The sequence below is a fragment of the Rhagoletis pomonella genome, unplaced genomic scaffold, assembly GCF_013731165.1.
Source record: "Rhagoletis pomonella isolate Grant_MI unplaced genomic scaffold, Rhpom_1.0 Rhpom_scaffold_00002, whole genome shotgun sequence".
In the NCBI taxonomy this organism is placed as follows: Eukaryota; Metazoa; Arthropoda; class Insecta; order Diptera; family Tephritidae; genus Rhagoletis; species Rhagoletis pomonella.
The window spans coordinates 27,033,981-27,059,047 of record NW_023458556.1 but is presented as its reverse complement, the minus strand read 5'-3'; the positions used below and the strand labels follow the sequence as shown (position 1 = coordinate 27,059,047).

At 35.1% G+C, this 25,067-nt stretch overlaps 2 protein-coding genes across 2 annotated transcripts in view; one reads left to right on the top strand and one right to left on the bottom strand.

Annotated features, from left to right (window-relative positions):
• The window catches only part of LOC118734515 (ficolin-2-like), a 35,935-nt gene extending 13,962 nt beyond the window's left edge, over positions 1-21,973 (bottom strand). The window contains exon 1 of the mRNA XM_036464233.1: positions 21,898-21,973. Coding sequence (XP_036320126.1) covers positions 21,898-21,973 — 76 coding nt within the window. The remainder of the gene's footprint in view (positions 1-21,897) is intronic.
• A 217-nt stretch (positions 21,974-22,190) lies between these two features.
• LOC118734514 (trypsin-like) lies at positions 22,191-24,604 on the top strand. The gene is made up of 4 exons (XM_036464232.1): positions 22,191-22,233; positions 23,532-23,826; positions 23,888-24,158; positions 24,245-24,604. The coding sequence occupies exons 1-4, from the start codon at positions 22,191-22,193 to the stop codon at positions 24,602-24,604; spliced, it is 969 nt and encodes a 322-aa protein (XP_036320125.1).
• The last annotated feature ends 463 nt before the right edge of the window (positions 24,605-25,067 follow it).

The window sequence follows — 25,067 nt, the reverse complement described above, 5'->3', positions numbered from 1 at the left end:
TCTGGCACACACGCACAAACAAATATTACTTTTAGCAAATAACTGCATATCACACAGTAAATATTTGCGGTCACACGAAACATTTAATGTCAATCACTTTGAGTAATGTTTATGCCATTTTGCGGAAAAAAAAACAAAAACAATCTGAAGTGCTATGCCACGTATAAATTTTACATTATTCACTACGCAATTTATATGCGCTCATTTGTAGGTATGCCACAAACAATTTATGTATCTGCAAACCAATGTATTTACAAATGTGCCTTGGCAAAATAAAAAAAAAATACGCCAATCAATTAAAAAATACTTACCATTTGTTGGCAAAGTGTTCGCAATATGGCAAACAAGTTTAATGATTTAAAAAATGTTGTTAAACAAACAAATCAAACGGTAAGTGGTGAAAAGCCTGCTCAATTAGTTTGAAGAGTTCAGAAAGGCAACAAGTGAGTTATTGTAAAGTGCTGGCTGTGTTGTGCTCTACGTACGAGTATGGGCTTAATATGATTAACTGAATTTTAATTGACTGCCAATTCATATCAAGTATTTGTAAATAAGTATGTAAACAATATGAAATTATATTTGTATTTATTGGTTTAATGATTAATGGTGGAAATGTATTTATGATGCGTATGTAAGTTATTGGCCGCCGTAGCAAATTGGTTGGAGGTAAGCACTGTAGCTCCAAAGGACACAGGTTCGATCGTTGGTCCGAGCAGCATCTAAAAATTATAGAAGAATTTTATACTAAATACAATTGGTCATCTCTCGACAGGCTGTGGAAAATCTCCGAGTGTACTATTTCTGCGGTGAAAGGGCTGAAAAAAATCATTTTCTGATCGAAGGCGGCGCATACTGATGTACGAGAGGATATATGTACATTTTTTATAGGTCTTAAGAATTTATATTTTAATTATTGTATGTACCTTATACATATGTTCAAATAGGGACTTTGTATTTGTGGCACCAGAGCAACTGTGCTTTAAAGAAGTATAAGCCTTAAAAATACGATAACGCTAACAGGTGCGGCTTTTAAACAAAAATGTGGAAATTTTGTAATGTTACCTTTTTCAAAGCAATGTATGTATATTAGACATCCTCAGGTTATTATAGAAAAGCCCTAACTCGTTTTCTTTGGAAATTCAGCTTTGTACAAAGGTTGGTAGGTAACTCATTAAAGGCAAGTAGAATTGGAAAACTTTTACTACATAAATAAATTAGTTTCAGCGTTTACTAAATCCCAAGATTGTAAAGAATTTCTCAATTTAAGAACTTTAGTTTACATAAAGTTTTATAACTACTCTAGTTATAAGGACACGAAAGATTTATTAAGATAGCGATATTCTATTTCGAATATTCGTAGATTAAGGAGCAGATAACTTTTCAAAAATATTTTAATTTCTATTAAAAAATGTAAACTTTAACAAGGAAAAAATTAAAAAAATAACAATTTTTTTTGGATTTTTTTTTTTCAATTTGCCAAAAAATTAAGCTACTAACGATGAAAACAGATACAGGAAATAATGTTACTCATTACGCCATATCTTACATTGCCGAAGTCTTACATACTCTTACATGGCGTATGAGTAACATTTTCCATGTTAAAGTTTGAATTTTTCTTCATTCGCAATGCTAAATTAAAATCAAAATATCTTGGCAAAATTACATGATCTAGAAAAACGGTAAATAGATCCATAATCTACAACCCAAAAATAATTAATTAAAATATCCCTACAGTGTTTTCGATAAATAGAAACCTAATTATAAATTATGGTAATAATTTCTATATCTTAAACGTTTTCTGTCAAAGACAAGAACTTTCGCTAAATATAAATACGTTAATTCACAACTTGATAACTCATAGCATCGATCTTATTTCACTAACAGCTGCCGTTAAACTACGGTTTTTATTCCCGCGAGGAATTTGTATGGCCCTTTACGGCGTTTTTAAAACTTTTAGCTCGCTTTGCTTTTTGTTTTCGCATTTTTGAATTCATATAATTTTCCAAAACAAAAAAGACCAAAAAGTGAGCAACCAGGCGAATTCATATACGGTCGTGTTACCGGACAGTTACTCTTTTTGTTGTACGATTGCTATCTTCCTATTGTCATTGTGCGTATAGTTATAATTTGTTAGTGCAGTTTTTGGTTGTTGTGCTGCCGTTATCACCTTAGTTTTTCCAATTTAGATAAGTTCTCTCCAAAATACGTACGTATTAGGGATGCTTCGAATGTCATATTTTTCACATTCGCGAATGCGAATGCGAATTTTCGGAATGCGAATGTGCGAATGTTAGGAATTACATTAAAAAAGCTGTAATCAACTTTAGTCATTGTTTTGATTACTTAAAAATTTTGTAAATTATTAGAATATTGAACGAGTGCTTAACCTATACAGTGTTTTAATCAATTAGTCAAAATTCAAAAGGGGCATATTATATTTGAAAAAAAAAAATAATTTTGCTGCCTTTTCCCCCATGAGGCGTGTTTCTTAAAGGGCTCGTATATAAGGCCGGCTGCACTGAGCAATTGCTCATTTGGAACGCTGACGGGTGGAGGGTCAAATATTTGCGGGTAAGAGCTGTCAATTTGTCATATTTTAGTTTAGGTTAAGATAGGTCAATTGAGCTTTAATTTCACATTTTCTAATGTCTCCAGATTCTACATCCGAGCCTTCGTTTTCGCTGGGGGAATCTAAAATTATGTATTATTATTGATGACCAATCAATGTTGCTTGATATATTACTTAACCGTTTAGTGCCTGAAGCTAAAAGCCAGTTATTGTCCACACCCTGGTTAGACAGACTTAGAGCCATTTCAACAATATTAGAGTGGACTCTCTGACCATGTACACATTCGCATTCGCAAAACATTCGTATCATTTAATGCGAATGCGAATGTCGAATGCAAATGTGTAAAATGATGCGAATCATTCGCATAACGAATACAAATGCAAATATTCGCAACATCCCTGGTATTTATATAGGGGGCAAAAATTGCCAAGTGCATGTTATTATTATATTATTACTAGTAGTGAAAGGATTTTTTCTTTCGTGGTTTTTTGTCTAGTTAAAAGAGTTTAGATATGCACGTTTCAGCCCTTTTGTGGTAGTAAAAAAATCTTTTTACACATTCTTAGGTCACGACTAGTAACCATAACACCAATGTAGTAGAGTTTAAAAGAAATCGCTAACATAAAATATTTTCCCTTTTACCGCAAGTCTTTCAGTGTGAGCAACAATGAACTTTTGTATGTAAATAGAATAGATCGGAATACGCGCTCTGGGAAAAGAATACCTGTAATAATTGCACCATAGGCCAAACCGTATCCGGAAAAAAATTGACAATAGTAAGATTTGTACATACATATGTATATACAATTTTTTCTCGCCCATAATTTCTGAGAATTTTTTATCAGCTTTAGTATGAAGTTAGGCTATGTATATGCAAAATATAAGTCAAATCGAATGCCAATGTGCGAAAATCAACATTTTTGGAGCGAAAATCACCATATTTGATACGTTTAACATTGTCGTTGGAAAATGTGAAAACAAAAGGTTTCATACTTTGATAGAATTCGCAGAGTTTAACAACACCAGCCAGTACTATTTTTTTGTGAAGATCTATTCGATATTTGCATGAACTATGCATTAAAAACTTCGGAATCCTATTATTGGCACAAGCCTTATGTCATTTTGGGATGATACTGCGCGAGCTTTTACTATTTTCTGAGCACTCATTTATTTATTTTAAGTAATTTGTTTCAATGAATATAACTTTAAAATATCAAACATGCATTTAACATTTTTATACCTCACTAGTGGATGTTTTATTCTGCTTATGCCCATACGAGTATACAAAAGAATTCTTAGCTTAAGCAATAAACATAAATACATACATAAAAACATTTGTATGTATGTACGTACAATTCATACACAATATAAGCTCTAATACAACTCGGTTTGTGGCATAAAAAAAAAATTGGAAAATGTTCATAGCACATACATACATATTTACTTACATATTATCCTACAGCATCATCGGCATCATTGTTTTTTTGTTGTTATTTGTCCAGTTTGTCGTTGAGAAAATTACTTTTCCACTTGGCATACGTAGATAAATGCAACTATGTAGGACTTTCGCAGCGCTGAAGAAGATAATAAGGTAATTTTGAGGACAAAGTAGTTAAGAAATAATTGCTAGAAGAAATGTTGAGTATTTTTTTTTTTGCATTTCTCTTTATCGTTGCTTAGTTAATATTTGCCGTCATTTGTAGTATTATTGCAATTTTAATTGCATTTGAGTATGGGACACTGGAATGCTGCACTCGTTGACAGGACATAATTACTTACTTAGGAATGGGATTTCATTACTAATGCACTACGATTTCCGCGACATTATTTACTATATGACATGTAATCAAGAGATAAATGAACAAGATGCGAGAGCATATGCTTTTGATTTTGTTTTTTACTTATATTTATGCTTAGGTTGGTTCATGGTTTTTCTACATTCATTTGTGGTCCCATAAAAACTGAAAAAAGGTCTAAAAATCGAAATATGGTTCTTCATTGTTGAATCAGAAGCCAATACTTGGGTACGTTATTAATCGATCTATTGTATGGAGATGCTTTCTATTATTTAATTGGGGTTTCTTCATATACCGACTCATGAAGTATTTAAAAACTTTATAAACGAAATGTTTAGACTGAACAGGTCAGCAATTTCGCAAGCTATTTGGTAATACTGACCACTGTGCTACTATTTAAAAATTGCCTAAAATTATCGGTAAGTCTAGCTAATTCAAATTTACACTTATTAAACTAAAATATAATGGATGGGCTACACCTACAAGTAACTTATTTTATGTTATAAACGTGTTCATATACTATCTTGTTTTTTAGAAAAATAATAAATAATGGGGAAATCTTTGCCATTGTTAGAGAAGATATTTTGGTAAAGGTAAGGGTGTGCTATGTACTCATGTGCACTTATGTATGCATATACTTTCGTACAGTGGCCGAAAATGTTACCTTAAATTGTAAGCATCGAGCTTCACCCAGTTTTCGTTAATGTATACATAACTATGTAAATATGTATTTAGCTTTTCAGTACCCCGGATTTTCACGCCATGTTGGAACGTGACTTCGAATCGAATACGCCGCTTAAGCGTGTAAAAAAATTTATTGTAAAAGCATTTCTTAGCCGATATATAAGCACTTAAATGCACCGTTGATTTGTGTACATATGTATTTACAAATCTTAGAAAATGTCAAACGTTTATGTAGAGCTTTTAAGAATACATACAAATGTACAATATGCTACGTATTGCCTACAATATTGTACGCTTCTGAATTATTTTGACTTCCCTTAAAAAATGTTTCCAAGTTTGATTAAGTTGAGAAATTTAATTCGTTGCAAAATAAAATGGATATCAAATTCAAATAGGGATGCCATGAAATAAATATTGCGGCTCTGGTCGAGTAATAAAAACTGAAATTATACGTTATATTTCGAATTTACTCCCATGATCTGGGCTTAGGGCTGCCACGCAGTAAGTAAACTTTGTAAGAGGTCTAAAAGACTGCTGAATAGGGCTTTAGGAATATAAGAGACAATTCATTTAGAAACCCATTTTCGGGACCTGGGTTTAGTCATTCAAGAGGAAGTAGTGGAACCGCTGTGTTGACTGCATTATTTATCTATTATAACGAGCCCTGACCACCAAAAATATTTAACTGACTTTTTTTCAAAACTTTAATTTTTGTTGCAATAATGTTGCTAGAGCATCTAGATGCATTACTGCATAAAAATAATATTTTGAAAAAAATGTCGCTTATAATATAATAAATGGAGACCATAGGTAAATTGACGACCTTGCGTACATCATGCCTAGAGGATGAAGAGATTGCAAAGCATTTTATGGGTTCATTTTTAGATACATGATACCACTGTGCGACAAAAACAAAAGAATTTCAAAACACACGAAAGAATCGATATACTCCCAAAACAATGGGCCAAATATAGTAAAACTGCGTTTTTAGTTTTCACCCTGACGTCAGTTTTTTTTTCAAAGGACTTTGAAGTTTTAAGGATATGATTAATTCAGAAAACTATTTAAAAAAAGCAGTGCCATGTAGAATAACAATATGCGTACTAAAAGTAAAGTTCTGTAGTATTTAAAAACAATAAAGTTGTTTGGTTTACAAGGACGAATAGGTATTTAAAAGGTGCTTTTAATAAATTTTCTCTTTTTAAGTTAACAAAATTTTCAGGACGAAATTCGATGGTGAGGTCGTGCGTATATTAGACTTCAAACAATTTTTTTTTAAATATTGCAAATTTTCAAGGGTATTTGAGGACAAAATTTGGTAAGGACATTTGCCATACCCATTCGTCTTTATGCACCAACAAATTTATTTTGTTATAATTCTACAGATTTTTTTGTTTGATACCTTTATTGTTATCCTACATTTCTCTGAATTTTTAAAATAATTTTTTGAAAAAATCATATTTTTTAAATTTCACAGTCCTTTAAAAAAAAATCCTGACGTCAGAGAGAAAAACTATATTCATTTCTCTGTGTGTAAAATTTACTGTCGCACGGTAAGTTTGTATAGGAGTAATACTAGTTTCCTATGCCCACCTTAAATTATCCATCCTCTTAATCATTTTTCTACATTTTAAGTACAATGGCTAACTGTGCCTGAGAGCTTTGGAAAATCACTTGGCGTTCTTCGATTTTCCACAATCCAGCACATGCCTTTTCTGATAAATTTTACATTTTAACATTGATTGCTGATCCTTACCATCATTCAACCTCAAAATTTTTTACATTTCGGATTTTTTATTAATTTTACCTGAACTGTTTTTAAAATTACGACACTACATTCTGATTTTACTTACCGATTAGATGAGTGTGACGGAATATCATTCTAATTAATCCATCGAAAGATTAGAACAAAAAAAATTAGACTACTCATACGCCAGGGTGCACCAGAAACTGCATCAGCTAAATATGTGAAATAGTTGTGAAGCTACTTTAAGCGTTACATCCATAGGCTTTCACTCAGGAGGCTATAACTGTTTCTAAGTAAGTACATATGTACAAAAGTATCTGTAAACTACTACAAAAAAATCCCAACCCTTTACTACACTTCCTTCATAAAACTCTACACATTTATTGAATACATATACGAAAAAAGTGAAACCACTGCCCATTCAACTGTCCAATAACGCATTTCAATTGTCCAACTCGATTTGGTATCTGCTTTTTGCAATGTTTTGAGTACATTCTCATCATTTGTGTATGCAAGTATCTGCTACCGCTCTCATTGGCGACCTTAACCACAAACATAGCACAGATATCTGCTAGGTGATAAGAAAAAAAAGCAAAAGTGAATTGATATATCAGATAGCGCCTTTTCACTTTTACTTTTTTTTTACTTTATCGACAGCTGTTTCGAAATTTATGATAAAAGTTTTTCTGTAAAATGAATAACGTACAGAAAAAAACCATAAACGATTTGCCAGTGAAATGGCATTTACACATTTCAATACCATCGAAGCGTGGCGAACAATTGGCCAACGAGAAGGTCAATGGTAATTTTGTTTTGCTGACTTCGCAGCAGCCACTTGTTTCATATTTCAATAAAGTGTGACGTTTTCGTGCCAGATTTGTAAAGCTGTTGTGAATGGCTATATTGAAATGGCAAGTGCGTTATTGTAGGATAAATTTTTTGGCATATTTGCTTTGATTATTTTTCGGCAATATAGCGTAGTCTTTGGCATACAATGGATGTGGTTTTAAAGATTGAAGTAACTTATAAAAATTTAGTGAAAAAACACGATGTGGGTTTGTTTTGAGTTGAGCACAAATAAATTGTAAACTTTTGGGGGACAGTAGGTTGCTAGAGATAAAAGGTAAAGAGCATCGAGCACTTTCCCTGACACTCTCCTACCTTGTCCTAATTAAGACAATGTAATCTCAAGCATATCTTAACCCACTGCAGCGGAGTAAGAATCCTCAGATCCTTCTTCGCTGTGTACAGCAAAATAAATGAACTATTTGCATGGGAAAATAGATGCGGTGCACATCAGGTCACTCTAATATATCACAATGGGGCTTCTGGCTGAAGTATGACGCTCTACATCCCTTATATAATGCAGAACTCAAAGAGTTTCGCAAAATCGTTATTTTTATATTGAAGAGAAACTTCTTTAGCGGCGGTTGGTTGATTGGGAGTAAATTGGCAAATTCAACGGAAATTGCACACGAAAATTTTGCAACGGAAATGGCGCAATGGAAATGGTTTGGATGGAATCAAGTGCTTCTTTAATTTATGCTATTAATTTAACAAAAACTTGCTAATTAAAGGTTAAAGAATAACACTTAGAAAAAAACCAATACAAGAATGAATATAAAGGTGAGTACGTACATAGATAAAGAAAAGGATAAAGGCAAAGGTAAAAATAAAAACAAAAACAAAGGTGCGCAAAGTTAAAGGCAAAAATGAAGACCAAGGTAAATTTAAAAACTTTTCTTATATAAGGTCAAAGGTGAAAGAGAATATGTAGATGAAGAAAATGATAAATATAAAAGTAAAAACAAAGATAAATATAAAGAAAACGTTGAGGATAAAAGTAAAACGGTAAAAGTAAAAATGAAGATAGTGGAAGAAAGACTAAAATAAAGGTAATTATAGAGAAGAGGATGTAGATTGAGACACAGAGACTCAATCTACGTGCTATTTTGGGATTTTAGAGGTTTTCGGGGTTCTCGGGACTTATCGATATAATAATCGATATTTTTATCAGTCTTGTTATCGGTCTTGTTATCGATTCTTTAACGATTTTGTTATCGATTATTTATTGATTTTGTTATCGATTATTTATTGACTTAGTTATCGAATATTTATCGAGTTGGTTATCGATTTTGTTATTGGTATTTTTATCGATTTTAAATTCGATTTTTGTCATAGATTTTGTTATCGATTATTTATCGATTTTGTTATCGATACTTTCATTGGTTTTGCTATTGATATTGTTATCGATACATTTATCGATTTTGTTATCGATATTTTTATCGATTTTGTAATCGATTTGGCTGCCAATATTATTGATTTTGCTACCGAAATTTCTGTCGATTATTTATTGATTTCGTTATCGATAGAAAAAAGAAAAAAATATAACCTTAAGAAAAAGCTTATGTATGTATGTACATATTTATGTATATTGGTTATGAGACAAAATAGATTTGTAACGTAAGTTTCACTTCTCCAGTGTGGCCCAGGTGCACTTACTTTTTTTCCAACTTCTTTGCATATATGGTCTTTCTTCAAAATTCATGTCTGACTCGTATCAAAAAAAGTACTTTCAAAGGAAAAGTTTTAAATAAAAAACAAAAGAGATTTTCAGAAAAATAAATAAAGTCAAAAGACGACAAAAATGCATCAACAAAAACAACAACAAGGAGGAGGAGAATAGGGAAAGAGAGGAACAGTAGTACGCCATAGCTCTTCAGAGACCTTGGTAGCGAGGAAAATAGAGCGTTTTCTGTTAACTCAGAAAGAAAGAGGGAGCTTTAAGTGAGTCCTACCAAAGGCAACGAGCCGAAGAGTGTGCGAAACAATCAGGGGCGAAAGGCTTTATCGCAGTATGGAGAAACGCTAGGTATATTATGGCGTTAGCGAGAAGTTCGATAGCGCTTCCAGCAATCCAAAATACACCAACAGTATTGAGGAGAAGCAGGTAAAAGGCGAGTCTAGCACACATTCTTATATATATTTTATAACATGTTTGCAAAAATGGCAATCATGTAGAAATTATACAAAAAAAAATATTTAATCAAAAAAGTTGTTTAAATTACCCAATCAGTTTTATATTTGAAACTTAAATCAATAGTATGTATGTATATTAGACCGTCCCAAAAAACCAACAATGTTTTTTTTGACGCATACCCCCTGATTTCATTGGTGTTATCTTAAAAACTATCCGAATAAAATTTTTTGCAATTCTAACCACGGCAACCCGTGCCGACTTGCAGTCAAAGTTATCAGAATAAGCTTGTTGCAGTTCGCGTGTTTTGTTAATTTACTCATTTTACTTCTTTATAAGACGGTATTACTATACTCCCTACAATATTAGGACATAATATTTAGTAAATCTGCGTTTTTGGTTTTTTACCTGGTAGTCAGGATTTTTTCCAAAGGACCATGTAATATATTTCCAAAAGTTTACACAAAATATGGAGATATGGGTATCAAATAAAAGAAGAATTCGAAACAAGATTAACTATAACTTTTGCTTTCAATTATCCTTCTGGAACATGTCAAAAATGTCCTTTAAAAATATTATCCTTCAGGATTTTTAATTTTGAATGAGTTTTGAAGAATCTTAGTTTAATTTAAATCTTATTAATATATGTAAGGGTACTAAAGGATACAAATTTCAAAGGATATTTTTCAAATTTTCTAATTAATACTGCCACATTTATTCTTTAATCAACCCGAGAGGACATGTCAAACACTAAAACACTTTATTTTGTTTATTTAATATTATGAAATGTATTTTTTTAAAGGAGGAAAAGAATTTGTTAAAAAAGTTGAATATAAAAATTTAATTAAAAAATGGTCCAAAATTGCAAATTTTCAGGACATGCACAAATTATTCGACTAAAAACATATAGTTTTGCAGCCTTGTAATACAGCCCTTCAAACCCGCTTTTCCATTAATTAATTTTTTCGATGTCCTTGGGAGAAATCCTGCCATACATATGTATCTTTTCTAGTAGAAAAATTTGTGTATCTCCTGAAGACGTGCAATTCTGAACAATTTTTAATTGGTATACGCCCTGATGAATACAAAATTATTAAATTCAACTTTTCTACTACATTCATTTTTCTTTAAAAAATGCTTTATAAAATATTCAATAAACCAAAATCATATGCTTTCTTATTTTATATGTCCATTCAGGCTGTTCAACTGTTTTAAATCAGTACGATATGAAAATTATGTTTAGTTAAATTTTTTGTATGTCATACGGTAGTCCAACCATTATATCAACCCGAGAGGATATATCAAAGACTAAAACGATTTATTTTGATTATTTAATATTATGAAAGGTATTTTTTTAAATGAGGAAAAAAATTTATAATACAAGTTGAATTTAATAATTTAATGTGCATCATACGCCCTGCCACACTTATTAAAAAATGTTCTAAAATTGCAATCGTTCAGGACATACACAAATTATTCGACTAGAAAACATATCGTTTTGCAGCCTTGTAATACACCGTTAAAAAGCCGGTTAATTAATTTTTTCGATGTCCTTGGTAGAAATCCTGTCGTCCTATTAAAAATTTAAAGATGCAGATTTACTAGAAATGCGTTCAAATATGGGAAACATTTCGAATTTATTGTATTTCCAAAGTTTTCATGGACGATTTGGAAGCCTTAGTTGAAGTGGTTAACTAAAACTTCAACTAAAAGCCGGTATGGGTTATCGTTAGCCTACGGCCATAAAACTTCATATATATGCTATTTAGGCTAAAAAGCACAAATATAGAGGGTATGCATATCAAAATTTGCAAACAAGTTTTTTTCCATATATTCTTGGGACAGTCTAATGTATATACAACATTTCGAGCTTTTACCTCCAAAAAAGCGTTAACGATGAAAGAAAATGTTTAAAGAAATGCGGATTACTTTCAACGGTTAGGGCTCAATGTTATTTTTAGTACCCACCATACACAAAATTTAAAAAAAAATCAGCCTGTCGAAAAAAGACACTTAAGAAAAACTTCGGCAAAGAAAAGACGCGTAGACATAGATCTATAAGTGGCCAAAGGCTATCATTTCCCCCAACTCTTTGGAAAATTTACATAACATGTCGACTTCGAAAATAAGTTTACGCGTTTTTCTACGCCGTCAACTATATATTCGCTGAAGTTTCTTATGCGTCTTTTTTCGCGGTCAACTTTTGAGCTCGTGCCTTTATTCGTGACTAGTGACGATTTATATACATATAGCTTTTTTGTTCTCGCCCATTACTATTTTATCAACACCTCTTAGTGTCTCGAAAACTTCGTTGGCTGAAAGACGGCTTGAATTTTTCCAACACCGGACTGGCCCTATAAGCTGCTTTCGAAACTCTGCTTTCAAATCTTATCTAACCCTTCTGCAGTGTTTGGAATTTACCCCTTCCGACAATCCTTTAGCTCATTTTGACCCAATGATAGAAATTAATAAATTTAAAGAAAAAAAAAAACGATATTTCATTATGAATTCAGCTAATATTTTATTTATCACATGCAGACACTTTATCGGCAAGTGCTGTATGCTTACCGGTTCAAAGTTGGCCTTGAATACTATATGATAATTTGGGTCAAATTGACCCAGAAATACTGTAATCAAGGAATTTTTTCATGAAAAAATTGGTAACTTTGACCCATTCATTGCAGAAGGGCTAAAAAAATGAAAAAACCAACATCAAATGTGCATGCTGGGAATCAGGGAAAGCTAGATTGTGGTAGATTTAATAGAAAAAAGGCAATTTACATAAAATCCATGCTCTTTTAAAATAAAATTCAATAAAAATGCAATCTGTAATACTCCTGGCTGTCTTGATTAAAGGCACCTGAACGCGTCTGTTATTCGTTAAACTTCATCGGCCAAAGGTCAACAGTTCTTTCATTGGTTTATGATGAATTCCGAACGTAAAACTCTGTTTCTCTTCAGTAGACTTCCAATAATAACACTCAATTGTTTATTTAACCATGTTTTAATAAATATTTTTATCAGGTCTCCCAAAACTCCCAATAAAAAATAGGGAAAATAAACAACTGGGTATTATTATAAGAAGTCTCCTGAAGAGAAGAAAAGTTTTCCGATCGAAAAATATTAATTTTCAAGAATTCTATACCATTTCTATGAAAAATTGGGTTTTCCCATATAAAATACATGGAAAAGTTTAAATGATTTGAGCGACCTCTAAGCATTAAAAAAACAGGGCTATATTTTTTGGGGTATAGAAAACCTAGGAGGTGAGAGGATTGAAATTCCTACATTACCGTTTTGGGCCACCCTAATGTACATATGAACTTATTTTTAACAATTCAGTAGTGCTAAATTGAAATAAAAAGTATTCGTGTATTGTTTTAATGCAGTCAAATTAATATGCTCGATCAACCTATCTACATACATATGCATGTATGTATGTGAAGAAATGAAAAGTGTTTCTTCATTATTTCGAGAATTTATTACCATATTTTCTGTTGCTGTTTTTTTCAGCAATTTTTTTTTGCTGCTGAAATCCCAAAGGGCTTGACAAACCGACAAATAACCCGGTAAACCAGCAAGCAGTCAACCAAACCACCAGCCAAATAAACAGTCAGCCAACCAACCGAATAAGTGGAAGCTGAAAAAACACACAAGTAAGCCAAAAATATAAATACCAGTAAATGCGAATGAGTGGTGTTAAAAAAGTCAACTTATCAACTCATACCCCTCCCCACCCCTGCCTACTCAGAACCCAGTCGGCATTCCTCAAGTGCTACTACGCTATGCTCGGCAGAGAGTGAGTTGACTGTATGAAAACAAGTCGACACCCGCAAAAAAATCCCGCAGGACAAATAATTTCAATTTTTCTTCGCTTATTCCCACCACTCACTTATTTTTCTTTGCGTACAACTTTTTTATGCAAATGTTTTTTTTTTCCAACAACAGTTGCAAGTGAATGTATAATAAGAAGTGTGAAGGATATAGCGGGAAAGGGGAAACAAATTTACTTTACTGTAGCAAAAGTGTATATTGTTATTTTTCTTGTTGTTATTTCTGTGAAGCGCAACACTTTAGCTTGGCAGTGGCAGCTTAAGCAGAGTTTATGCATGTTAAAGCCATTAATATGCGACGCGTTGAAAGTGGGCTAGATGGATGCTGGCGAAAGCATTTCAAAAGCTGTAAAAAAAGCACACATTTCAAGTGGTATTCGTAAAATGTAACCGAATACAAATAAAAAGCGGATAAGTGTAGCAGATTGGGCTTGAAAGTTGTTGAACCATAAAAGGTCGCGCCACTTAACAAATGTACTTAGCTAAATAGAATGGTCACTTTTAACTAAGAGGCTGATCTTTGTCAATAAAAACAGAAACAGCAAATAAAGCCAGCATTAAATATGTAAGTACAAAATAAGTAAAAACAATACTAAATACCCGGCGCACGTATTAAATATTGTTTTTTCACTTATCTGAAAACTATCGTTGTAAAGTAAGACAAAATCTTTGATAGTATACTCAGTTACACTTAATGAGATAAACTCATACAGTTATAAGTAATACGTTTGGCGTAAGACACGAGCTTTCACAGTTTCCTATGGGGAGATTACCGTACCAACATATCCGCGTTTGCGGGGCTACGGGTGTCACAATCCCGGGTACCCCAGTTAAAGGCTACCAATCCAAAGTCGGTTGAAGTCTCAATTGGTAGAAGAGTCTACGGCTTTCGAGGTCTTACCAGAGACTTAAACCTGGTACCGCGGGGAACAGATGCCCCTGGAGTGTATTCGTTGGCTAGATAAGCAAAACTAGGCTGAAAGACAAGCTAGATGCACATGTAAGATCGTACAGCTGGTGAGATTTGCAAGGAAGAATGTGGCTCGTCAAGCAACTCGAGCGGAAATGGAGCAACAATCCATGCCTGTTGTCCATCCGTGCTGGAAAGTGATCCCCAGTAAGGCTAGTAAGACCTACGAGATTAACGAGACGAGCAGAATGAATGAGGTGAGCTAAGCGACTCGAACAAGGGTTGAAAGTCGATTTTCACTCCGGGCTAGGACACCTAGGGTGGACTGAGATCAGTAAGTCTTGTGTGAGGAGCGAGACGAGCTGGATGATAGTGGATGTTGTTATGGATAGAAACACGATGAAGTTGTTCTCCGGTTAGGTAGACAGTGTTGTGGGTTCAAGCATGTGTATTCTGGTAAGTTTAGTAAGTCGCGTGAGTTGAGCTGGTCGAGCTAGTCTGGCTGGTGAGCACTAGTCCAGTCTGTTCAGTGAGGTACGGACCCTTCGGGGAGTATCACGGGCGCTGTGGTTTAATACCTAAATGCAGGTAGAACTCGCAAGCGTTCAATGTGGAGTTGCATTTCAACCGGGTGCCGAGATCCAAAGAACGGCTGAGATTTTAGGTAGGTTTCGGCTTTACCAAGGTGGTGTCCACCACACACTGCCTTTGGGATTGAAATGCTTGCATTTCAGGGCAAGGATTAACGCATGAAATAATCCGTTAAGCTTTTGAGCTTCGTGGAGCTCGGACTGCATTTAATGTCGTAGGCTCCCACGTTAAACCTAAACTACAGATTTGACAATTGTGGTTTATAAGTACATATGTGTTTAAAAGCTAGAGTTAATAAAAGGAGGTGCTATTATATGAAAGTATGTATTAATGAATCTATTTCTGAAAGTGCAACCACTGTCCAGCCTGAAAATTCATGATAACAAGTAAGAAAATCTATGCTCATAATACAAATGTTATAGACGTACATTTAGTATACAAGTATGTACGTTGGATACTTATACTCTTAACTACCACCGACAAAAGTAACAGCGTTGTGTCTTAAGTTTTTGCCCACAATCGGCTTTTGCTGTACACATGTTGCAAGGCACTGATATGAGTAACTCTATTTATGTATGTAAGTTTGCTCCTTTACTTATTTAGGCTTGCTCCTCTATTTTTTGTTGTCAACATGCCGTTCAGATATTCCATGTCCTGCACTTACACGAGTGCTCTCTATGTGTGTTCCCTGCACAGTTTTCCTAAACTAAATATTACAAGAATACTTAGTTGTGTGTGCTAATAACTTGTCGAGCCTAAAAACAGCGACCAGAAATGCTCACATATGTATAGTAAGTATGGAGGCTTATGTTTAGTTGTTGTATGCAGCAGTTTACTTACTTAAGTAGTTTTGGCAAAGGCGGCACAAGCTGCAATGAGATATTGTTGGAAAGGCTTTCAAATGGTACACATTTCTTCAAAAAAGATACACTGAAAGGTGAAACAGGTTTAAAAAACATGCTAGGGAATTTTTGTTTTAAATTGGTTTTGTATGAATGCACCACAACACAATAAGCAGGTGTAGCACATAAAATATGACAACATTTCCTACGTTTACTTTTCCTTGGACTGATACCGTTAGGGGGTGGGAAAGAAGTGCCTGATATGAGGGGATGAAATAACACAAACGGCAATAACGCAAATTTGTGTTATTTCCCAATTGAATGTGAAATAACACAAATTTGCTTTATTTCATTTCTCGTTGAGCAATAAGACCAACTTTTAAACTTAACAATTGAGTAATAAAGCAAAATAGTGCACATACAGGTGGAGAAGGCTCCAACTGATATTTTTATCCTCTGGCACCACCAGCGGGCGCAGCGTTTATCATAGATTTGCAAATATTGTAGTTTTTGTTAATTTTTCATGTGAATTGTTTTTCAATCTGCCTTATCCTGAGGTTCACCAAAAAAAAATTCAGCGAAAATACATGGAAACCAAAAGTGAAAATTCGGGAAAAGGTCGGGAAAAATGAAACTCATGATATGGCTGAATTGGAACTTGTTAAACCGCTCCTGAATTTTGAATAGTAAAATTGTCTCTCTTTCTTTTTTCAATATATCGTCACTCTGATGTTTTTTGCTCAGAAAACAGCTTTCACGCTCCCTCTTGAAAAAATCGGCCCTGTGAGTGCGTGCGTGTGTGTGTGCAACCTTTTGTAAAAGAGTGTCAAAACTCGAATGTCATTAGTAAGCAAACCTTTATTTATTGAATCATGCTTTATAGAAGTACTGCATACATATAAATAAGTATGTATGTATAAAACAAATAATTTTTATTTAGTTTTCTCAGTGCACACTGTACAGTAATGACTTCCACACTGTAAAGGACGCAAGCATTCATATATGTATGTACATTAGGGTGGTAATGGGGAACCCTCTTAGTTTGTTCTATGTACGAAGAAAATACATTAAAAATATTCATCATTTTAAAATGACTTATGACTGACTTTGAACAGCTATAACTCAGCAAATTCAGGAACCTATATGAATAAGTTTCAATAATATGTCCAATTTATCAAATTTCAAGTCAAAATTTTCTCGAATTTTTGCAATTTTTAGAAGAAAATTAAACTTTTTTGAAACTTGGCAGCGACCCCTAAAAATGTATTTAAAATTTTGAAATTTTTTGTGAATAGTTTTGATCTTAATATTTTAGAGAAAAATTTAACTTAATCATTATGGTGAACGATTTCAGCTGAACGGTATTTCACATAAAAAAAACGTGCTTGGGATAACAGATGTGAAAGCCATTAAATAAAATTTCAGTATAGAAACAATTTTGAACAAACATACCAGTATTTTGTACATTTAAGAAAACTTAGCAGTTATTTTGCGATTTTATCTAAGCGAGTGACAGTTATTTCACCGCTGAATACGCTAAATGATAGTGTGAAGATGATTCGAAGTGAACTACTTCGTTTGGTGAATACTTATTCAACATACGATAGGTGAACTGCTTGGGCGAAATGCGAACGAATTCACATGGAATGAAAATTCATGATAAGGCTGTCTATTTTGTACGTTGTTCTAAAGGGCTGCGCCATAAAAAATTTAGATGTTGATATTTGAGGACCACCCTAATTTATATACATATAGATATATGCAGCTTTTTCTTTCCAACTATCTCTCTCTTATTTACTTACAAGTACGTACGTTCGCATTGTAGAAAATTGAAGACAATTTCAGATGACGTCGCCAGTAGGACGAGCAACAACAAAAAAGTGACAGTTCAAAGCGCCAAAACAAGTGCTGCTGCTTATTTGGTTGAGTGTGACCTGCTCCCAGACGTTGACATTATTTATGACCTAAACTTTTTCATACTTCATATCGCTGATCACTGTAAGTGCAGACATTGGCGAGTAAATTCTATTCCGTTCCGCGCGCGTGTGAAACAGTTAAGATATTGGAAAGGAAAGCAGCTTAAGCTACTATTTGGTGCAGCGTGTGCGCACAGTGAGATACATATGTATGTATGTACAGTTCAGTTTTTACATATCCTACACATTTATTATTTGATTTTCAAGTGGAAGGAATGCAATTTTTCTAACAAAATTTGCGCTTACTTTATTTAATATAATTTTTTACTTTGACATTTTGTGAGGGGCGAATGAAGTCATTCGTGTGATGTGTGAAAAGATGTTTGAAGGTATGGAAGCTAGGTGGGAATATTAATCATTCATTCATATGTCCTTGAAGCTAGTGTAAATCTGAATGAATTGACTTTATATGTTTTTTATATTAATATTTAATTTATCATATCAGTGTTTATATATGGGAACGTATTATCATTATTACGTCGGGTATGCTTGCGCTGCGACCTGAAAAGATCTATTGTGCTAAACCCGAATTGGAATCACACCAATCCTTAGGCTATTTGAGAAGCTCAGTACTTTGGATGGTGCCACGTTCCAAATTCCCCAAGATGTGTCAGTCTGCTATTCATAATACTTGGACATTTATAAAGAATAAGAGTTCTAAGAGCCTCCCAGCTTAGTTCAAGGAGTCTTTCGGAGTTCCTCCTGGAATGAGTTACGAATCTTTTTGATATTTTCTTTCCGTTTGACTTTCGCCAGTGGGTAGTAGTCCGCGATTCTCCCCAGCCCCTATGTATTTCTGCAGTGTATCCTTTAGATTTACCGCAGAAAGGCTCGGTGCCATGCAAGCGCATTTGGGCTAAATGTTTTGCGCGACAGTCAGCCCTTTCGCTGCCTTCAAACACCTCATGTGGCGCGACTCACCACAGCGTTGCTCTATTGTGTGGTCCCAGGTGGTTCAAAAGAGTTCTACAGTCGTCCGCAAGCCTTGAAGTCGTTTTAAATGAGTCTAAGGGCTTTAAACCTGCCTGACTATAGATGTTATCGTTTCATAGCAGTTTCTTTCAGGAATTCTGATCTTGTAGGACTTGTAGAAGGATAATTTCGGTACAACGAGGTATTTGAGTATTATAGCGGGATCATCCATAAATGGATTGGGAACCTCCAAATGACCCCGAATTTTTCCACTTTTTATGCTGTTTGCATTGGATAGTCGTAGGGTTTCCCAACAGGCCTCCTTTTCAATCACAATAGACCAGAGAGGAATACCGGTAATGACACCAAGGGAATCCGTTTGATAGGTGTGCATAGCTCCAGTGATGGCCACGAAGACCAGTCGGTACAGCTTGCTAAAGGTGGTAACCGACCTTATCTGCTTAGATTTTGGCCATCAAGATGAAAAATTACGGTATTTTAATAAAAAAATACGGGGCATATAGAATTTACGGGCAGTGGGATAATGCATATTCAACCTCTTCAATAGTGTTAAGCCCACAAGTTCTCCCAGTCCATTGGTAGTTTCGCCCAGAAGAAGAATATTAACCATCACTTGACGGCAGCGACCGCTGTGGTGTGGTGGTTAGGAGTGCGAGCTACCGTTCCGCAGGGCCTGGGTACAAGCCTACTTTCTGACTAACATAAAAAGAGAAGAGAAAACCTCCAAGTTTTTTTTCTATCATGAAAACCAGCTTATCATAAAAATAAAATCGCCTTTAAAAGTCGGCGTAAAACAGAAGGTCCTTATCCTCTGTGTGGCAACATCAAAGCGCACACCACAAATCGGAAGACCAAACACGAAACACTAACATATTGCAAAAGCGCCAATCCATTATTCTTATGACGGCTGCGCTAATAATTGGCAAAAAAACAACGTTTGCGCCGTCCAGGAGACTATTTACGACAAAGCAGAACTGTGGTGGGACAAGTAACCTATTTTGACTGCATAATCTGTTTATGCCACTGCCTTCATGTAACTGGCACACAAGTGGATGTTTCAACTCCCGATTTCCCGCATTGCCAGCGGTAACATCCGTCATCTCACGAAAGTCTCAGTCACTTTCCGGACGGATTTTGAGACAGGCAGTAGGGAACCAACCATCCTTTTCCTTCCTTTACATTAGGCGCTTATAGAAGCCAGGTTATATTGCTGCATCCGGATAGTCCGTATATGCACCCAGCAAGAAGGAGTCCTTTCACCGCTTGTGTGGCTTGTGGTATTAAGCAAACTGCTAGTAAACCTAGATTTGACATGTAGTTGGAATACCCACGACCCATTTTAGACTAGGGCTTCGTGAGCAAGGAAAATACCTACACAATTACAGTTGTCCCACATGATCTGAATATCTTTAAACAAATTCTGCCGCGTTGGCAAGGACGCGTGTTGCTTTTAAGCGCAAAAAAATAATTAAAAATTTGTTGTAGAAACTTTTTTAGAACTTCATTACATATCCTTAAGCACACTCTACAGGTCCCCAACATTCCTGCAAAGTATCTTAGAGTATAGCCGCTTTTTCCCGTATAAAAAACTGAAATTTATCAGGACCTTCAAGTGGCAGCCGATTTTCAAAAGTTGTGGCTTCAAAATGTAATCTTCGTATAAGTCATAGGGATGGCGATGACCATACACCTCCGCCTATTTATGAAATTTCCCGTCCTCTTATGGAAACATTAAAGGATGACTAACGCCATCGCTGAGGGATTGTTAATGTGTAACTGGATAGTCCTCCTTCACCTCTGAAGAGGGGAGAACAGGTAAAGCATCTTCCAAATTCTCTAAAAACGCCTGTCATGGGTGTTTGCGTCCTGCTCTCCGAATCAATGACATTTCACCAGCGCCTGTGGTTTACCACATGTTGGAATACGCAGAGGTAGGCCCTGGTATTAAGTTCAAACACACCAGTGGAATTTATTCGCTTTTAACGAAATACATGCCTTACTATCGATATTTCAGGACGATAGATTTTAAGGCTTTTACAAAAATTTAATTAAAGTTAACTTAAGGTGAAATTAGTGCAAACCAAAATATTTAAGTATTTAAGTGCGCTTTCTACATTTGAATTTTTATTCATGTATTCATCGGAGTTGCAAAACGTTAACTGTTCACACAATTTTGCATATGCAATTCAACATAAAGACGTGTACACGTATGCAACTAACTGCTTTACAACGTGCATACATACGCCTCCATCGCCTGCGTTCAGCCCTCACAAGTCCGCTTGTCTCGGTCCAAGCAGATAAACAATAAACAGCAAGAAAATAAAGGCGACTAAAGTCTCAGTACCCAGCTGGTCATTTTCACATGCCAGAAGAAGAAGAGGAGGGAGAGAGAGAGAGGAGTTGGGAGACGAGGACGTATGAGGCGAATAATAACAATAACGATTGATCGACTATTTAACTAGTGCGCCGCACAGACTGATGCCAGTACACTGATTGTTGTCGTCCCATACCAAATATGCAACACTGATTGAGGAGGTGTTAGCAAAGGGAAATGCTTGCAGCGTTTGCTTAAATGCAAATCCCAATAAGCATGCATGTACGTGTGTATGTATGTATATGCCAGGCAGGCTGCAATGGGTCTGTTAGTGCTGTCTACATATACATATATGCACATATATGTATGTATGGCGATTGGTTGCAGTGGCAACATTGTGGTTTCTTGCCTTGCACTTGCACTTCCGCTTCCGGTTTGCTTTTATTGCTGCCTGCTCCTGCTGTTGTTTTGTATGTTGCAGTACTACCGTTATGCTGTTGCTATTGTTATCTATCGACCACTGTCAGTTGTTGTTTATTGTTGACGTTATTGTTGGCGTCGTCTTGCTAGCAGTCGCGTTTGCTGTTGTTGTTGTTGCTGCCTGTCATTGTTTACATGCATTGATTGAATTTGTTTACACCATTAAATTTGCAAATTGCCATTTTGTGGGCGAATTTTGCATAAACTGTCAGAAAATGTTGCACTAAAAAAAAAACAAACTCACATTCACCTGCATACGCGCAAGGAAGATTTTGGTTTGCAGGTTTGCAAGGACATTTGCAAACTCGATTGCGCAGCATAGTGTTAAAGCAATTATAAAGTTCTACTGGTGCTTTTAAGTGTGAAACTTTACTTATAGAAACAAATACATGTGTTCAGTTGTGATGTTCTAAGCGAAATTTTAAGGTATGTCAATAATCGCTTAAAATAATTGTATAGAATTTTCAACAAGAACTAAGCAATAACTATATTAAATATTATATTATTATTTAAATGTAGTTTAACCTTTTCACAAGTATGAAGATTTTTGGCTATTTCAATGCCAGGAAGTACAAGGAAGGTAACTTTGGTCGCGCCGTCGAAGAACTTAGCTTCCCCGACGAATCATTCAATAACGGACTGAGGTTATTCGACTTCGCTGACTTCCGAAACATAATAGACGCCAGCACTTAATTCCGTCGAAGACGTAGCTGAATTTTTGGGAGACCGAAAAAACGGCTGGTACGACAAGGAATGTTGCCCCGTTGCACAGCGGAAGAGCCCCATACCAAATGTGGCAAAAAGTAGTAGATATGCTCCGATTTTGTTAAAAATTTTTACGTGGAGTAATTTTGCCTAGGAATGAATAAATACGAAAAATAATAAAATTTAGCCTACTGTCATTCTGCTTTTTTGATGAATTTGAATTCGGATGGCTGGTGGGCGTGGCAGATTACCGATTTTTACCATCTCTCAGATTTATGTCTTCCTAGGTTAATTCAAGTTACAAAGCGAATTTCATTGAAATCCGATAACATTTACCAAATGAAATGAAGATGAAGATGGAGAGGAAAATGAAAATGAAGATTAAGGTAAATAATAAGATTAACATTAAGATCAAGGTAAAGATTAAGATCATGATTAACATTAATATTAATATTAAGATCACAGTTAAGATTAGGATTAAGATCAAGATTTGGCTTAAGTTTAAGATTAAGATTAAAATTAAGATTAAGAATAACATTTGGATCAAATTTAAGATTGAGATTATTATTAAAATTATGGCTAAGATTAAAGTTAAGGTTAAGATTATGTTACGAAATTCAGAAATCGAAGGGTAAAACGAACGTTTGGATCCATTCAACTCTATTGATATGGCAAGTATTGTAAGGTCTCCAAATTACGGTGGCATAGTCTAACTTGGAGCGCACCAAAGCCAACATAGAGTATGATTTAGCTATCGTGAAGTTTAAGTGGTTTTGAAATGAGAATCTATAGTCAACCAGCACGACTAGATTTCTAATTTCAGTAGAGTTACCCAACTGAGAACCAGCAAAATGGTAGCCATTTGGGAGGAAGTGACATGATTGCACTTATTTACATTTAATTTTAGCTTATTCTTACTACACCAAGCGACAACGTTATCCACATCCCTTTGAAGGTTAAAACAGTCTGAAAGACAGGATAATGTGGACTAACTTAAAAGAACTGTATATGTCGTTTATAGAAATTACAAAAAGAATTAACCGAATACTTCAACATCTAAAACAAAAACAAGCCCACGCAAGTTTACAAACATTTTTTTTTTTTGACTTGTTCAATTATTGTCATTTAAAAGAAATATAATTTAAAATAAATTACAAACATTCTCTTTAATAGCTACATACATTCCGATCGTCAACGCCATGTTTGCCGCGAACAAATATTATGTGACTATTTTATTCGTTCATTTATTACCCCGCTGCGCATCGATTGCAAATCACACAGGCCACCCAGGTGATTATATCTTCCTTGTAGCCGGAGGCCAAAGCATACCAGAAATTCAAAACTATACCCGATACATGGTCTCATTGCGTTCCCGCACGGTGACTCGTTATTTTGGCGATAATCATTATTGTGCTGGCATAATTATCAGCCCTCTATGGATACTCACATCGGCACAATGCGCAGTACAGTTCGTAGATCTCCTAATGATGGACTAAAAGAAGAAAATAATTCCGTATCATTTAATTTAGCGCATCGAAAATTCCCCGACGTCCACGCTCAATTATTGTAGTGGCCGGCACAGAGAACCGCATAGTGAAGAGTCCAACTACAAGCTTAATAGCAGTCGATCGTGTAATTTCTAATCCCAATTTTACGCTCTATGGTAGCAACGATATAGCATTGCTACGTTTGAAAACAAAAATTCAGCTAAACGCACGCACACAAATAATGCCGTTGCCAAATACGCCGCCGCCCTACGGAACACGGTGCGTAGTACTCGGTTGGGGGAGGATTTATTATGTAAGTAGTCGTTTGCACGCAAGTACTGTACAAATGTATGTATGTATGTATATGGTTCTCATCTCTTACTTGATCCACTTTCGAAGAAAGGTCCGCTTGCCGCAATGGTGTCACATGTCGAGCTCTTACTCTACATTGAGGATGAATGTAAGAGAAGCCATCCGCATTTCGCTGCAGGCGACTTGTGTGCCGGCGATAATGTAAACTTCGATCATGATCCTTGTTGTGGTGATTCAGGCGGTCCACTTATTTGTAATGACAAATTGGTGGCTTTAGTTTCTTGGACGCTCGGCTGCGGCCAAAACAAATACCCAAGTCTGTATACGGATATATATTCTAATTTGCATTGGATTCGAAAGGTGATTTCGGGGAATGGTAGGGTGTGGGGCTTTTATAGAACGACAGTATTACTGTTAGCTAATTTGTTAATATGCATTTGTTTGTAAGGATTGCAAGAATTAAATACTTCCTCATTGATGAAATGCGAATTTGAGAATCTTTTTATTTGGAGTTAATCGGGGAAAAAATAGATTTGGAATGACGCTTTATAATAAAAAAGCACAGTTCATACACCTCATGCATGGTTGTGATATGGCGCAGGAAACAATGGGAAAGCTAAATTTCGTTGGGGTCAAAAATTGGTGGCGGAAGTTGCTACTAAAATTAATGAAAGATAAATGTTCAAGATCACCCAAGCACCTGAAGTAAAATCGTATACCGTGTCAGCTGGCATGACCTATCTTATGTTATGGAAAACTCACCACCACATGACGGTGATGTTGTCGTTGCTTCTCTCTCTCGCTCTATCAACAGCAATTTGATATAGTTATATGGACGGCAAGTACGGAAGGACGCTCCATCGGTGGCTTGTTGAGCTCTCAAAACGAACCAAATAGTGTACAAATAGTT